Raw genomic sequence first — 13,420 nt, 5'->3', positions numbered from 1 at the left:
TTCAGTCTCAAGAATTTTTCCAACTTAAACAGAGAACATCACCGTTCTTTGCATATAATTAATTTACTGCATACAGATTGTCTTCTAATTAAGAGGAGAAAAACTGGTATATCCTGCAGTGCTTTGACAGAAAGGGAGCTGACACTGAAAAAGTTAAAGCAGAGCATGTTGAATAAAAATGGAGAGAAGGGGAATGAATTTTTTCAAATCAATATATAAAAAACACAGCCCAACAGAGGACAGCTGTAAATTGAACATTTTCTTCTTACCCGTTCCTTCCAGTATTGACGGTGTTCAGTTCAGTTACATTATACATTATGGATGGCTCAAGAGAAACCTTTTCCATGTACATTGGGGTAGTTGTGATATTCTGTATCTGAGCTTCAAGAAAGACTTCATCTGTCTGTGGGGAAAAAATATTTTCTAAACAAACTCGCACTGGTTCCTCTGAGAATTAACCCAAATATTATGATTAGTTCATGCCTCAGAATCACAGGGCAAGTAATCAATGAAGAAAAGCAAAAGCATTATTTCAGGTAGTATCTTACTCACTTCATATTAGTTCATTAATTTTGCACCGCAATGGATTTGGGAAAAATTTACTAAGATGCATTTTTGATTTACACATTGCAAGTAACTGGGGTATTAAACATTAGTTTAGATCGACCATGGAAGAATACCTCAAAAACACTGTCCTTATAAGATGACTAACGCACATCAGTTACTCTCCCTCTTTGAAACAAGTAAAAAAAGCAGATCTCGTATAGTGAACAACAGTCACTCTTAAAACTGAGATGAAACACTAAGTTACAGTAAACATAGAAGAATAAAATTGTTGAAGTTAATGGGGAAGCAGTTAAGCTAATAAACTCTATTTGCTTTGACAATAGTAACTAGCAATGGTATAGTATTGAGGTGCAGCCTACTGGGAGTACATTGATTTATGAATTGCCCAATGTCTTCTCTAATTTTCCTACAAACAGGAAAATGACATGCAGTGAAATCCTTCTCAATTTAACTAATAATTTAATCCATGATCTGCTCTACATTTAGAATATGACACAGGTTACCCAGATCAAATAAATTGGAGGCGAGACTGCTTTACGTAGAAAAATTAAGACAGAGAGCCGATTTCATAAATGTATTTAAAATTATGAGGATTCTGGACACAGATAGAGAGAAACTGTTCCCACTTGCAAAAAGATCAAGAACAAAAGGGCACAGATTGAAAGTAATCAATAAAAGCAGTAGTAATATGAGGAAAAACTTTACCACAGTGAGTAATTAAGGTTTTCAAGATGATAGTATTTGATTGAGTAATAAGGGGGGAAAAAAAATTCTCTGGCAAGTGGATAATAACCAGAAGCGATGGAGTCAAAAACATTATAAATAGATCTAGAGTGAGGGTGAGGAGAAACTTTCTGATTTAAAGCTGTCGAGATCCGGAATGCTCAACCTAAAAAGGTGGAGGAAGTCAATTCCATCAATAACTTTGAAAGGGAGTTAGACAAATACCCAAGAATAAGAAACCTAATTGGCATGTGAGACAAGGCACAAGTGCTCTTTCAAAGAGACTCCACAGACTCCTTCTGTGCTGTAAGTTTCTATAGTTCTCACAAATGTAATTAACGCTTAGTGTTGATGTAGAGATGCTGGCACTGGACTGGGGTAGGCACAGCAAGTAGTCTCACAACACAGGTTTATTTGGTAGCATGAGCTTTTGGAGCACTGCTCCTTCATCAGGGGACTGCAGGATTTGTTTCACAAACAGGGCATATATAGACACAAACTCAATTACAAGATAATGGTTGGAATGTGAGTCTTAACATATAATCAAATCTTTACAGCTGCATACAATGCGAGTGGAAAGGGGGTTAAGCACAGGTTAATGAGGTGCGAATTGTCTCAAACCATGACAGTTAGTGAGATTTTGCAAGCCCAGGCAAGTCATGGGGGTTACAGATAGTGTGACATGAACCCAAGATCCCGGTCGAGGCTGTCCTCACGTGCAGAACTTGGCTATCAGTTTCTGCTCGGCGATTCTGCATTGTCGTGTGTCTTGAAGACTGCCTTGGAGAATGTCTACCCGAAGATAGAGGCCAAATGCCCTTGACTGCTTGAAGTGTTCCCCGACAGGAAGGGAACACTCCTGCCTGGTGATTGTCGAGCAGTGTCCATTCATCCATTGTTGCAGCATACGCATGATTTCGCCAATGTACCATGTCTTGGCACATCCTTTCCTGCAGCATATTAGGTAGACAATGTTGGCTGAGTCGCAAGAGTATGTACCTGGTGGATGGTGTTCTCAATTGAGATGATGGCACCTCTGTCGATGATCCGGCACGTTTTGCAGAGGTCGCTGTGGCAGGGTTGTGGGGTATCATGGTCACTGTTCTCCTGAAGGCTGAGTAGTTTGTAAAGACTTGATTATGTGTTAAGGCTCGCATTCCAACCATTATATTGTAATTGAGTGCATGTCTATATATGACGTGTTTGTGAAACAAATCCTGCACTCACCTGATGAAGGGGCAGTGCTCTGAAAGCTCGTGCTACCAAATAAACCTGTTGGACTTTAAGCTGGTGTTGAGAGACTACTTATGTATCTTGGTGTTCAATAACGATTAGATTTATTTTATATTCAATGCAATAGCTTCATAGATGCAAACGTTTGCCAAGATAGATTAACCAAAGATTAGTTCTGATCAAAGGTCGTTGACCTGAAACGTCAACCATGTGCCTCTCTGTACAGATGCTGCCTGATCTGCTGTTTCCAGCATGTTCTGTTCCCTACAACTTGTTAGAGGGAGAAAAAGAGGAACTTTCATTGTTGATCTTGATAGGTTCTGCTCAAACACAAGAATGTGTGCAAGATGTCAACAACATTACTGACAGAATGTCACAAATTTTATATTGTCCCATTTTAGATTTGTGCCCCAAACCACAGTATTATCAACTGCATACTTTTAAGTCATTAACAAATCAATTGCAGTCTTCTTTTCACATGTTCATCTCTCAGACCCAACATTAACATTAAAGGATTGCTTAAATGTCACCTTCGCTAATGTAGGTTCCAACAAATCCATTGCTCAAATCCCCTTGATTAATTTTATTTTTCATTCAGTCTTTTATTACAGCAGATTTCTGGCAAGCTTAAGTGATGAGATTAGTGACAGAATGGAAAAGCATTAAAAATGGTGCAATTCAATCAGGGATCTGAAGGAGCAACTTTCCAGATTTCCAATAGTCAATTTACTGAAGTTAAATTCTAGATAGTTCAGAAAAACAGCTTTTTTAAAAAATAAAATGAATAAACCGCAACTTGCCAGATTTTCAGTCATCATTTTGTGGGCAATCCATTTTATAGTCATTTCAAATTTAATCAATGCTTCTCCATTTTTCTGCAAATTGAGCCAATGTTAATTACAGCAATTGTGGTTATGTTGCAATTAAATCAAAGCACAAAGTAGCAATAAATAAAAAGTTACCACAGAACTGAGGTCACTCTAATGGGGGAAAAATTAAAAAGCAAACATTAGATAAATAAGGGTTAAATGTTAAAGAAAAGAACATCTACTTTACCTACAGATTGCATGAAAAGCATAATTATCTTCTTCATTATGCTCCCAATAAACTATTAACAGTATGATAAAGGTGGTCAAAGAAATCACCCACGAGTTATGCAAAATAAACAGATGTACATACATCAGGGCAGCATTCTCCAAAATACTTAAACCAATGACAATCACTCTAGAGGACATGAAGCCAATTATAATATTCTTCTTATAAAAGTTGCAAAATTATTCATAAAATTTGTGCAGTACAGTTTAGTTACTTCTAGGAATGGAAAGATATAATTTGGATGATTGCTTTCCATTTTCTGTCTTGAAAGAGAACATTTACTAAGTTATTTCTACCTCTGGAAACTATAAGGAAGAAGATTTGCACAAATATGCTATCAAATATATATTACTGCTTTTCACAAAGGCTTGGTCCCAATTGTGAAAACCTCACATCACTGAAAATCTTTGCACAAGACCCTTCCACTTGGTTACATACGAAATGTGTAAAACACTGCAGAGTAAGGAACAGAGTAAGGATTTGATTCCCCAGTGTTATTGAATTACATAGGAATGGAGTTAAGTAGGTTTTCAGCCCCTCAGGCCTGTTCTGTCATTCATTTAGATTATAGATTGCTCAGAATCTCATCATTTATCCACCTTTAACTCACATCCCTTGATACCATTACCTAACAAGAATCCCTTGATACAATTACCGAACAAAAATCTATCAGTCTTGAAAATGCTAATTGATCCAGCATCCAAAGATTTTTAAAGAAACAAATACTACATTTTTACTGCTGTGGCATTTAAACAAATTCTTTATGATTTCACTCCTAAATGGCAAAGTTGTAATTTTTAAGAGATTTCCTCTTGTTCTGGATTTCCTCAAAAGAGGAATTCCAATTCCTCAGAGATAAAAGCCAACCTTCCATTTGCTGTTTGAATTAGTTTAAATACCTGCACACTAGTTTAGAGTGGTGCGTTAATATGGACTCCTAAATCCCTTTGCTCTTCCACAACTCTTAGTGACTCATCCTTCACAGATTTTGCCTTGTCTTTTACAGATCCATAGTGGATGACCTCATATTTATCAATCTAAACTATTTTGACGAGCCTAAACATCAAATGCCGCTCTATCGAAAGAGGAGAAAATTCAATCGAAAAACCATCTCTACACATTTGATGTTCATTTCCAAATGATATTGACATAAGCCTGGGAGCAGCAGCCCACCCATTCTTGACCCTTGGGATTTATCAAAGACTTCATACATTTCAAGAATATTACAAAGAAAGGGCATATTGTTGATTGTCAGAAAATCCCATCTGGTCTGTATAGGGCATTGGTGAGGCCGCAGCTAGAGTACTGTGTGCAGTTTTGGGCGCCGTACTTACGCAAGGATATTTTGGCCTTGGAGGGAGTGCAGAGGAGGTTTACTAGGCTGATGCCGGAGTTGAGGGGATTGAGCTATGAGGAGAGGCTGAATAAATTAGGCTTGTACTCGTTAGAGTTTAGAAGAATGAGGGGAGATCTCATTGAGACATATAAGATGATGAATGGGATGGATAGGATAGAGGTGGAGAGACTCTTCCCGCTGAAAGGATAGCAGGACTAGGGGGCACAGCCTCAAGATAAAGGGGGGGCGGTTTAGAACAGAGTTGAGGAGGAACTTCTTCACTCAAAGGGTGGTGAATCTCTGGAATTCTCTGCCCGTTGAAGTGGTGGAGGCTACCTCGCTAAGTATTTTTAAGACGCGGGTTGATGGGATTTTGATAAGAGAGGGGATTAAGGGTTATGGGGAGAGGGCGGGAATGTGGAACTGAGCCACGACAGATCAGCTATGATCTTATTGAATGGCGGGGCAGGCTCGAAGGGCTAGTTGGCCTACTCCTGCTCCTATTTCTTATGTTCACTTTATCCTTTATCTAATATCCTAGGGAAGGAAATCTGCTGCCCTTACCTGCATATTCCTTTCCCATAAATCTAGACTTGGGTATACAGGGCATTATTTCAAAATTTGCAGGTAACACAATTTTGAAAGTATCGTGAACTGTGAGAATGATAATGATGAACTTGAAGAGGACAAAAGCAGACTGGTGAAATGGACGAACATACGGCAGACAGAAGTATTAAGTGATACATTTTGGTAGGAAGAATGAACAGAGCTGATACCAACTGAACTGTACAATTGTATAGAAGGTGCAGGATCAGAGAAAACTGGGGAGGTGTGCGCACAATTCTTTGAAGATGACAGGGCAGGTTGAGAGAGTGGTTAAAAAGATATATGGGATCCTGAGAAATGAAGTAAGTGACAGATTATAGAAGTAACAAAGTTATGAAAGTTCTTAATAAAACACTGTTTAGGCCTCAACTGGAGTATTGTGTCCAATTTTGGATACCACAATCCAAGAAGCATAAGGCAGCTTTAGAGAGGGTACAGAAAAGATTTATAATTTTATTCATTTGTGGGACATGGGTGTTGCTGGCTGGACCAACATTCATTGCCCATCTCTAATTACTTCATGGCAGTTGAGAGTCAACCACATTGCTGTGGCTTTGGAGTCATATGTAGGCTAGGCCAGTTAAGGAAGGCAAATTTCTTTCCATAAAAGACATTAGTGAACCAGATGGGTATTTTGTGACAATCAATAATGGTCTCTTCGTCATCATTAGATTCTTAATTCCAATTTTTTTTTATTGAATTCAAATTTCACCATCTGCCATGGCAGGATTCAAACCCAGGTCCCAGAACATTAGCCAAGTTTCTGGATTAATCGTACCACTAGGCCATCACCTCCCCTGAATAGTTTCAGGGACAAGGAACTTCACTTCTGAGAAACAATTGGTGAAGCTGGGACTATTCTTCTTAAGAGGAGAATCGCAAGAGGAGGTTTGATAGATGTGTTCAAAATGTGATGAATCTGGACAGAAAAGATGGAGAGAAACTGATCCCATTGGTAGAGGGGTCAAAAACTAGAAGACACAGATTTAAGAAATTAGCAAAATAATCAATGACAACATGATTTTTTTTAATGTAGGATTTGAATTGCATTTCCCAAGGGGGTCGTGAGACAGATTCAAATGTGACTTTTATAAAGCATCTGAAGAGAAAAAAATTGTTGGATTACTACAGGGTGGGTGAAGTGGGACTAACTGAAAATGCTCTTGCAGAGAGCCAGGAAAGATTTGACAGGCATAATAGCCTCCTTCTCTCTATAACCATACTATTTTGCTATATACATACCTATATTAAGTAACATAAAAAGCTCATGGAAACGTTAATTACATTCATTTGCATGGACTGCAGCAGTTCAAGGTGGCAGCTCACCACCAACATCTCAAAGGCAATTAGAGATGGGCAATAAATGCTGGCCTAGCCAGTTACACCCACATTCTATGAGAGAATTAAAAACAAGAATTGAAAGGATAAAAGACAATTTAGACAACTTGTGCATATCTGCTAACTGCAGTTTTCATTATATCCTAGTTTGGATATCTAGCTCCATGCCACATGCTTCTACTGTGCAGTTTGCATAAATGTTCATGTTAAATTTGTGTGCACTTTCCATGTCTCCAGAAAACTTTTTTTTACTGAGCCATTTGCTAAGGGCAGTTTCATATTAATGCCTTCTTGAAAAATGCCTTAAGATATTTTAATTTTTTTTATGTTATCCATTAATACTGCAGTTTTAGCATTAGACGCAATAATCCTGCATTGCTTGCTTACATCTCTGGTTCATTACAACTTGCACTGTCACCACATATTGCCAATGACCATGGCAAGAAATCCACACAACCCAAGACCGTTCCATCCTTCCACACAGTTCCATCTCAAAGGCTGCTGTAACATTGAATCAGAGTAACAGAAATTGATTCTTGGTTTCAAATTCAAAAGCTACATCTTTACAGGTTGCTTCACCCAGTTATATCATATTCGAATGACTGGCTGATGTCAGGGTTGTTTTGAAGTAGAGGAATCGGGTTTTGGAATTTTGAAAAGGGCATTGAATATTGCTGAAAAATGAGATACGATATCAAAGCTTTCCATCTTGCATTCATCAGGACAGCTAAGCAAGATAAATGAAAGCGGGAATAACAATTTATATTACAAGGCTGGTTGGCAAGTGGACTCTAATTGGTAGAGGTGTTGTCATGGAGAATGCACCAGAGAACAGTTAGCTGCCAAGCTTTTGTTTCAAGTTCAAACCAAGTAGGTGGCTCTGATTGGTGAAAGTATTGGCACGGGGAATGAATCAGGGAACAGCTGTCCTCCAGGAAAAGGTTGTTAAGATCTGAAAGAACCAAGAGCGAATGTGGGATCTGGAACTATTGGAAATCAGGGAGAGGGAGATGGTGCTAGTAGTATTTAGGAATACGTAAATGTTTTGAAGACTTTAGGCATAATCCCATGTCATGATTAAGAACATACTTGAAGCTTTCTTCAGAATATTGACAGCGGGGAGCAGGAATTAAAGCACAGGTGTTCTGCGGAAAGAGGGAAGTGTAGATACCGAGACAGAGTAGTAAACATAATCAGAAATTAGGAGTGGGAGTGGTGAAAGGTGGGAGATGAAAGTTGCAGGAGGAAGTGTTAAGCAAGAAGCATAAAACAAGAGTCAACTGAGCAGTATGTCAAAAACATTTCTTGGTCTGTCTCTAAGAATTGGGAAGACACGGATGCAAGTACAATAAACAGGCAAGGTTCAGTCAAAGGGGTGTGACAGGAATTAACTGTTAGTTATACTTGCAGATCTTCCCTATTTATTTCCCAAACGATGTCTCAAGGTAAATTTAAAAATAAGTTTAATTTGATAAATAAAACCATAACCAATATTTTCCCTCAATTGTTGGCACAAATCTATAACAGTGTCCTAGAATGACCGGAATGTAACATTTACTGCTGGAGTGAAGTATTCTCCACCGACATTACAGTCATTGCTTCAAATCCCAAAAGTACCAGCCATTTAACCTATCTATTGCAGCTGTATATTACTGCAGGAAACAACCAACAAATACATTGCAAGAGCAGAATTTTAAACAATCAAAACAGATGGGGCTGGTCAAGTTACTAAAAAAGTCAGAGTGCCTATAGGCTGGACCATCTCGTCAGATAAAAAAAAGCAGCATTTTTTTAAAAAAGGGATAGGATTGCTTAAAAAGCTATAAACAATGCAAAAATGCCATCTTAAATTATCAGCAAATTTCGGGCGAATACACAAGCGCCTTGCAGTAGCTTTACATTACCAGCAGCAGTATAATAAACCTTTCTGAAGTAAATTTGGAACTCCTCGTGCATTATGGTAACTTAATCATACACTTACTTCGGCATTGTAGAACTTGGTCTTTACATCAAGTGGTTTAAGAACCTGTGTGAACAGAGAATGAAAGCTGAAGACTCTTTTCTCGAGTAGGTCATCCATCAGTACTGTTAAATTTAGATGCTGTCTAATGAGTAAGGAGTTGCTTTATCAGTAATTTGTTTAACTTCAAGATGAAGAACTAAAGAGAATGTAGAGCATACAACACACATTACAAAAGGTCCGCTGCCACAAATGAAAGCCTATTTGTTTGGTAAAACGTTAGGTGTCACGTGGCTTTGAAGCCTTCAAAAACAAAATCCCTTGTCAAAGAGAATTGTAGAGATTAAAAAGTTTAATACTAAGCACACCAATTTAGCTGCAAGCTTTTCATGCTGTACCCAATCTGCTCACTTCACAACTGCGTTTGACCAGAAGATGCCAAATACCTTTCGCATTAGGCTAGTGTTTATTGTAGATGGTTAAAAGTCTCATGATGCATTTTGAATCACAGAACCATTGCACAGTACAAACAGCACTAGCATTACCCACAGATTAACACTACAAAATCCCCAATCTGTATAGCCTCAGTCACAGCAGTCCGTTATTTGTTCTGAGCAACTCATTTGGATACTGAAAGTAAAAGATACAAGTAGTCATGGCTTTACTACGCATTATTCTGCCAACTCCTAGAAACACACAAAGCTTTGCAATTTTCTCTATCAACAAATGAAAACTATAAAAAAAATTTAAAAAAGAAACTCAAGAAAAATTACTCCATTCTTAGTTACAAAGCCAATGCTCAGAGTGGACAGGGCAAGCCTGAAACCATCCTCTTATCTGGTCCAGAAACCAAATTCAAATTGAATCTAATTCATGGTCCCCACAAGACAGACGAACAAGATCCAAGCTGACAAGATAATGAATTGCACCCCATCTCTGGCTTGATCCAACACTTGACCATAGGCCAAGAAGTGACTCCAATGTATTTAAATAAATAAGGTTTATGGAATTCAAAGCAATGCATCCATGTACAATATAACTGGGCACAGAACAATCAATTGTCCCAATAAATTTTTAAACTTTTCTGAAAACTATGACTGCAACTATGACTACACTTGGAATACTGTGCACAGTTCTGCTCACTGTTACAGAAAGGATATTATTAAACTAGAAAGTGTGCAGAAAAGATTCACTAGGATGCTACCACGACTTGATGATTTGAGTTATAAGGAGACTTGTATTTTTGGGACTTTTCCCCTCGGGAATGCAGAAGGACGAGGGGTGATCTTGTAGAGGTCTATAAAATATTGAGAGACATATATCAGCTAGACAATCAATATCTTTTCCCAAAGGTAGGGGAGTCTAAAAGTAGAGGGCATAGGTTTAAGGTGATGGGGCAGAGATACAAAAGGGTCCAGAGGGGCAATTGTTTCACACAGAGGATGGTGAATGTCTGCAACAAGCTGCCAGAGGTAGTAGTAGAATAGGGTACAATTTTGTCTTTTAAAACATATAGATAGTTACATGGGTAAGATAGATATAGAAGGATATGGGCCAAATGCGAGCAATTGGGACTAGCTTTGGGGTTTTAAAAAAGGGCGGCATGGACAAGTTGGGCTGAAGGGCCTGTTTCCATGTTGTAAAACTCTGACTCCATCATCACCATAAAATATTATATTCAAATTTAGCATTTAAATATGCATTTTTAAATTCCTCTTTAATTAATTGTACATTTGCATATGGCATTTAAGTCATCCTCTTCTTAGGTAGCCCCTCCGGATTGAGGATGACTTGCTTCCATTCCAGCTCAATGAGTTCAGAGATAGCTGATAAAGTCCAATGCATGATTTGTGGATTATTGCCACGTACGGCACAGGTGGTGCTCCCTCCAACACATTAACTTCACCTCTGCATGTTCCGGCAATGTTGTTCAATGAGTTCAATGCTTTCCTCGATGCTGGGCATGGTGACATTGGTGAAGGATGCTGCTATTGGACATCTTTTCTTGTCACTGCATTTGGAGAATCTTGCGGAAGCACTGTTAGTGATACTTTTCCAGTGCTTCAAGGTGTCTGCTGCAAGTTGTCCAAGTTTCCAAAGCATATAAGGGCAGGGATCACTGCTGTCCAGTACTATGAAAACTATTTCACCTTGTTGAGAGCGGAGACCTAGTACTTCAACTTGCAATGGACTGTAGAATGTTTTGCACATTCACAGACCAGAGGTGGCCTGCACATGTGCAGTTCCATGTATTTAAGCTCTTATAGCCCAGTACACCTTAGCAGGAAGAAAGAGTGTACATTAACCCAAGTTATGTAAGCAGGAGTGAAGCAGCATTGAAGACAAGTCCCCCAGAGAAAGGACAGGGATTGGAAAAGGTTCCCAGTTTAGTTAAAAAATAGAGGAGTGGAGAACAGGCTCCAACAGGAAAAGTGAAGAAGGTAACCAAATGTTGGTGACTCCTTGCTGCAGGTGTTAGGACAAAAGGTACCTCCTTGGAGTATTAGTGCTCTGCACAGTGCAGCTGATGATCTAAAGTTGCGCTTACGAGTTGGTATTTGGGTGTCTACTCAGGAATCCAGAGAAATGAAATATCCGGAGATGAGACTGAAACCCTGCAAGTGGACCGTTGCCGATGGCCATCTCTGGTAATTATATAGGGCTCAATAGGTGCTCTGAAGATCCAATGGGCAAAAGTGCTCCTTTGGAGCAAAGGTGCTCTGCTCAGCCTGGCTGAAGAGCTAGAGCTTTGCTTGTGAGTGGTGCTTGAGTGTAGACTTGGGAATCCAGGGGAAGGCAATCTTGGGAGACGAGATTGTAACCCAGTGAGGTGAGCTGTCATTGACATCATGAGAGTCACAGCAACTTTTGGACAGAATTCCAAAGTGAGATCTTCAAAGGTGAAGACTGGAATTCCTTGTAAGAGATGGAGTTTGAGAGAGATTGGTTAATTCAGTGTTATCGCCATCTGGGTGGGTTGTTTTAAAATCCGTGGCATTTGCTTTGGTCACATTTGGCATTTATTGTGCAGTGTGGTGTGTTAGACCACAGTTTTGTTCCATTAATATGCACCTCATATTAACGCTGAACATCAACATTAGATAGTTACTGTAAATAGTTTTATCTTTCTGACCCTGTATAGTAAAGTTTATTTTGATTTGTTCAAAATCCTTGGAAAGATTTTAACGTCATTCACTGAGCAGTTACCTTGAATCTCAAACTTCATTTAAACAAAACACTCTTGGTCTCTAATCAGATCTTCCCAACAACTTTAGGGCCTTGCTAACACACATAAATGATGACCATAGTTCCAGAGTTGCCCATGAAGAGGCACCACAGGCTTGATTTTCACTGTGCGGCAAATTCAAAAAAAGTGCAAGGAACAGCACCAAACATTGAAATACGGCCTTTTACAACCTCCCAAAGCCTGTGATTCTGTCAAACACAAAAGGTTTATGGAGCAAGAACTAATGAGAAAATGGGCCTTTCATTAAATACCCGCAAAGTTTTGGTCCTTTTCTAACCAGCGCCCAAAACACAATAACTCCCCACTTTGATTAAGAGCAATGTTCAGGTCCTAGAAAACGTGGACTATTTTCTTATCTTGGGAGCTTCCTCTCAATAAAGGCAAACAAACAACAGAATTCACTATTGCCTTTAATGTACTAGTTCAGCCTCTGGCTAAATTAGGAAGAGTATCGGAGGTATTTAAGAATTACATGTAGGGTCAACAGACAAGATGTTGCAATCACTTGAAATACTACTCTGACTAGACTCCAGGGGAGTCTACTTAAACTGGTGTCAAGTGCAGGAGGATAATTCTAACATTCCCCTATTGAATTCTACAAACACAAATTGTTTTTGCTATGTCCAGTTTCAAAGTCTACCATTCTGTCCTTCTCAATATCATTATATCCTGATGCAATACTTCTCGGAAATTATATTCAACATTATACTTAAAAGCAACCAGGCAGAATTCCAGTTCCTCACTGGTTGAAACATTTTTCTTTCAAGGGACGTAGGTGCCAGCAACCCTAATTGTCCTTGAACTGAATGGCTTGCCTGTTCATTTTGGAGGGCAGTTAAGAGTCAACCACATTGCTGTGGCTCAGCAGTCACATTGATCAGACCAGATAAAAATGGCAGACTCCCTTCCCTAAAGGGCATTAACAAGCCAAATGGCTTTTGAGCAACAACTGATGGTAGTCATCATTAACACCATTACTGAGTTTAGCTTTATATTCCAGATTTATTAATTGAAATTAAATTCCAGCAGCTGCCACGGTGAGATTTGAACCTGCAGAGCATTAACGCGCAAAGCATTAACCTATGTCAAAGCTGCAAATGCTGTGACAACTGAGTGCATGCTGTAGTTGTGAGTCAGAGTAGCTGATACTAATTGGGAAAGATTAGGGTACGTATAGAAGAATCAGTTTCCACCTGCATGGGGACAAACAGTGTGGCAGGGAAAAGTAGTCTGCACTTGGGGTTATTCACAAAACACAGTATAACATATGCAGAAGGCAGATTGGCTCCAGCTTCTTCCTTTGCCACATGGACGC

The 13,420-nt window shown here is 39.0% G+C and overlaps 1 protein-coding gene across 9 annotated transcripts in view; it reads right to left on the bottom strand.

The window, feature by feature from the left end:
- Positions 1–13,420, bottom strand: part of trappc13 (trafficking protein particle complex subunit 13) — an 82,218-nt gene that overhangs the window by 20,104 nt on the left and 48,694 nt on the right. For 7 of the 9 annotated variants that reach the window (XM_080186581.1, XM_080186577.1, XM_080186575.1 and 4 more), the window contains 3 exons: positions 8,880–8,924; positions 3,486–3,503; positions 270–403 (listed from right to left, as the gene is read on the bottom strand). In XM_080186581.1, coding sequence (XP_080042707.1) covers positions 270–403; positions 3,486–3,503; positions 8,880–8,924 — 197 coding nt within the window. The remainder of the gene's footprint in view (positions 1–269; positions 404–3,485; positions 3,504–8,879; positions 8,925–13,420) is intronic. The other 2 variants (XM_080186578.1, XM_080186579.1) reach the window with 1 other exon arrangement.

Source organism: Carcharhinus amblyrhynchos, chromosome 1 (genome assembly GCF_965287045.1).
Source record: "Carcharhinus amblyrhynchos chromosome 1, sCarAmb.v2.hapA, whole genome shotgun sequence".
In the NCBI taxonomy this organism is placed as follows: domain Eukaryota; kingdom Metazoa; phylum Chordata; class Chondrichthyes; order Carcharhiniformes; family Carcharhinidae; genus Carcharhinus; species Carcharhinus amblyrhynchos.
The sequence above is the reverse complement of the archived record's forward strand: the minus strand, read 5'-3'. Positions and strand labels throughout refer to the sequence as shown.